This window comes from Temnothorax curvispinosus, unplaced genomic scaffold (genome assembly GCF_003070985.1).
Source record: "Temnothorax curvispinosus isolate PA1 unplaced genomic scaffold, ASM307098v1 QBEX01003315.1, whole genome shotgun sequence".
NCBI classification, from domain to species: Eukaryota; Metazoa; Arthropoda; class Insecta; order Hymenoptera; family Formicidae; genus Temnothorax; species Temnothorax curvispinosus.
The window spans coordinates 1-1,154 of NW_020213095.1; the positions used below are offsets into that span (position 1 = coordinate 1).

Sequence of the window (1,154 nt, forward strand, 5' to 3'; positions counted from 1 at the left end):
CCGAATCATCAGTACCATCACCATCACCATCATCATCACCACCACCATCATCATCAGAGCTATCAGGCCTCCGGCAGCGACAGCGGAAACGGATCGGGAGACAGCGAGTTCGAGACCAATAATTCTGGCGGTGCCAGCAATCCCTCCTCTTCGGTGCCGATCAAGGGCGTGGTGATACGCAGTCATTATAACACCAGTAACGACGGCATAAACGGCAACAACGGCAGCGAATACGAATTATCGGCGGAGGAACAGTTGGTGGTAGCCGCACCGTCTCTGGAGATCACCACGGTCCTCGACATCGAAGGTTTTACGACATTGCTGTTACCAACTGGCGAACACAGACCTCTGGACCCGACGGCTCTGAGAGGAGTCTCGGGAATGTTGCTGGATTCGGCACCAAGAGTTCTCGCCTCTCATCTTACGAGACTCGATCTCGAAGTGGCACTTCAACCGGGACCAGGAAACAGAAGTGGATTAAGTGGCATCGAGCTGGCTACTCTTCCCCATGGTAGACAAGCTAGAATGGATCTAATCGAGAGATCTGAATGTATAAAACTGTTGGTGGCGGTCACCGTGCTGGCTGGCGCTACGGCTATAGGTGAGTTTCGAAATTTGTCAATTTTTTTATTTAGTTTTAATTAATTTTCAAATGGATGTTGATGAAAATCAATAAAAAAAGACAAAAATATAGCTAAAATTTACATGAGATAAGTCCAAAAGCGGAGCAATCTTTCTTGATTTTTAAATAATGATAAATGTTAATATTGCAGAAAGAGCGGGTACCATCAGCAAATGGATCAAAGTAGCAATCGACACTAAAACCGCGCTCGGCAATCTTTACGGCTTCTGCGGCGTGATGCTCGGCTTGTGCCTGCCGCAAATTCAAAGACTAGCCAATACGTGGCATCTGCTACGACAGAAACACACGGACGAAGCTTTCAGCTTCGAGGCGAAACTAAGGCCTACTCTACGGGCTATGAACGAGTGTACCAATCCGCAGGCGCCTAATACGACGTTACCACATTTGCTACCGATCGCGCTACTTGGAGAACGCGGTCCCGAAGACGTTCTAGGTATCCACATAAAAAATATTAAAATAATTATTATTCGCTAATTAAATAATCAGTGAATAAACAGAAAATATCTTTTTT

General features: G+C 46.1%; 1 protein-coding gene across 1 annotated transcript; it reads left to right on the top strand.

Moving 5' to 3' along the window:
- Positions 1 to 3: 3 nt before the first annotated feature.
- LOC112452364 (SH2 domain-containing protein 3C) lies at positions 4 to 1,135 on the top strand (the record flags this gene model as incomplete). Its single annotated transcript, XM_025012526.1, has 2 exons — positions 4 to 601; positions 774 to 1,135. Coding segments are annotated over 2 exons (942 nt in total), but the record flags the coding sequence as incomplete, so codon positions are not given.
- Positions 1,136 to 1,154: the final 19 nt, after the last annotated feature.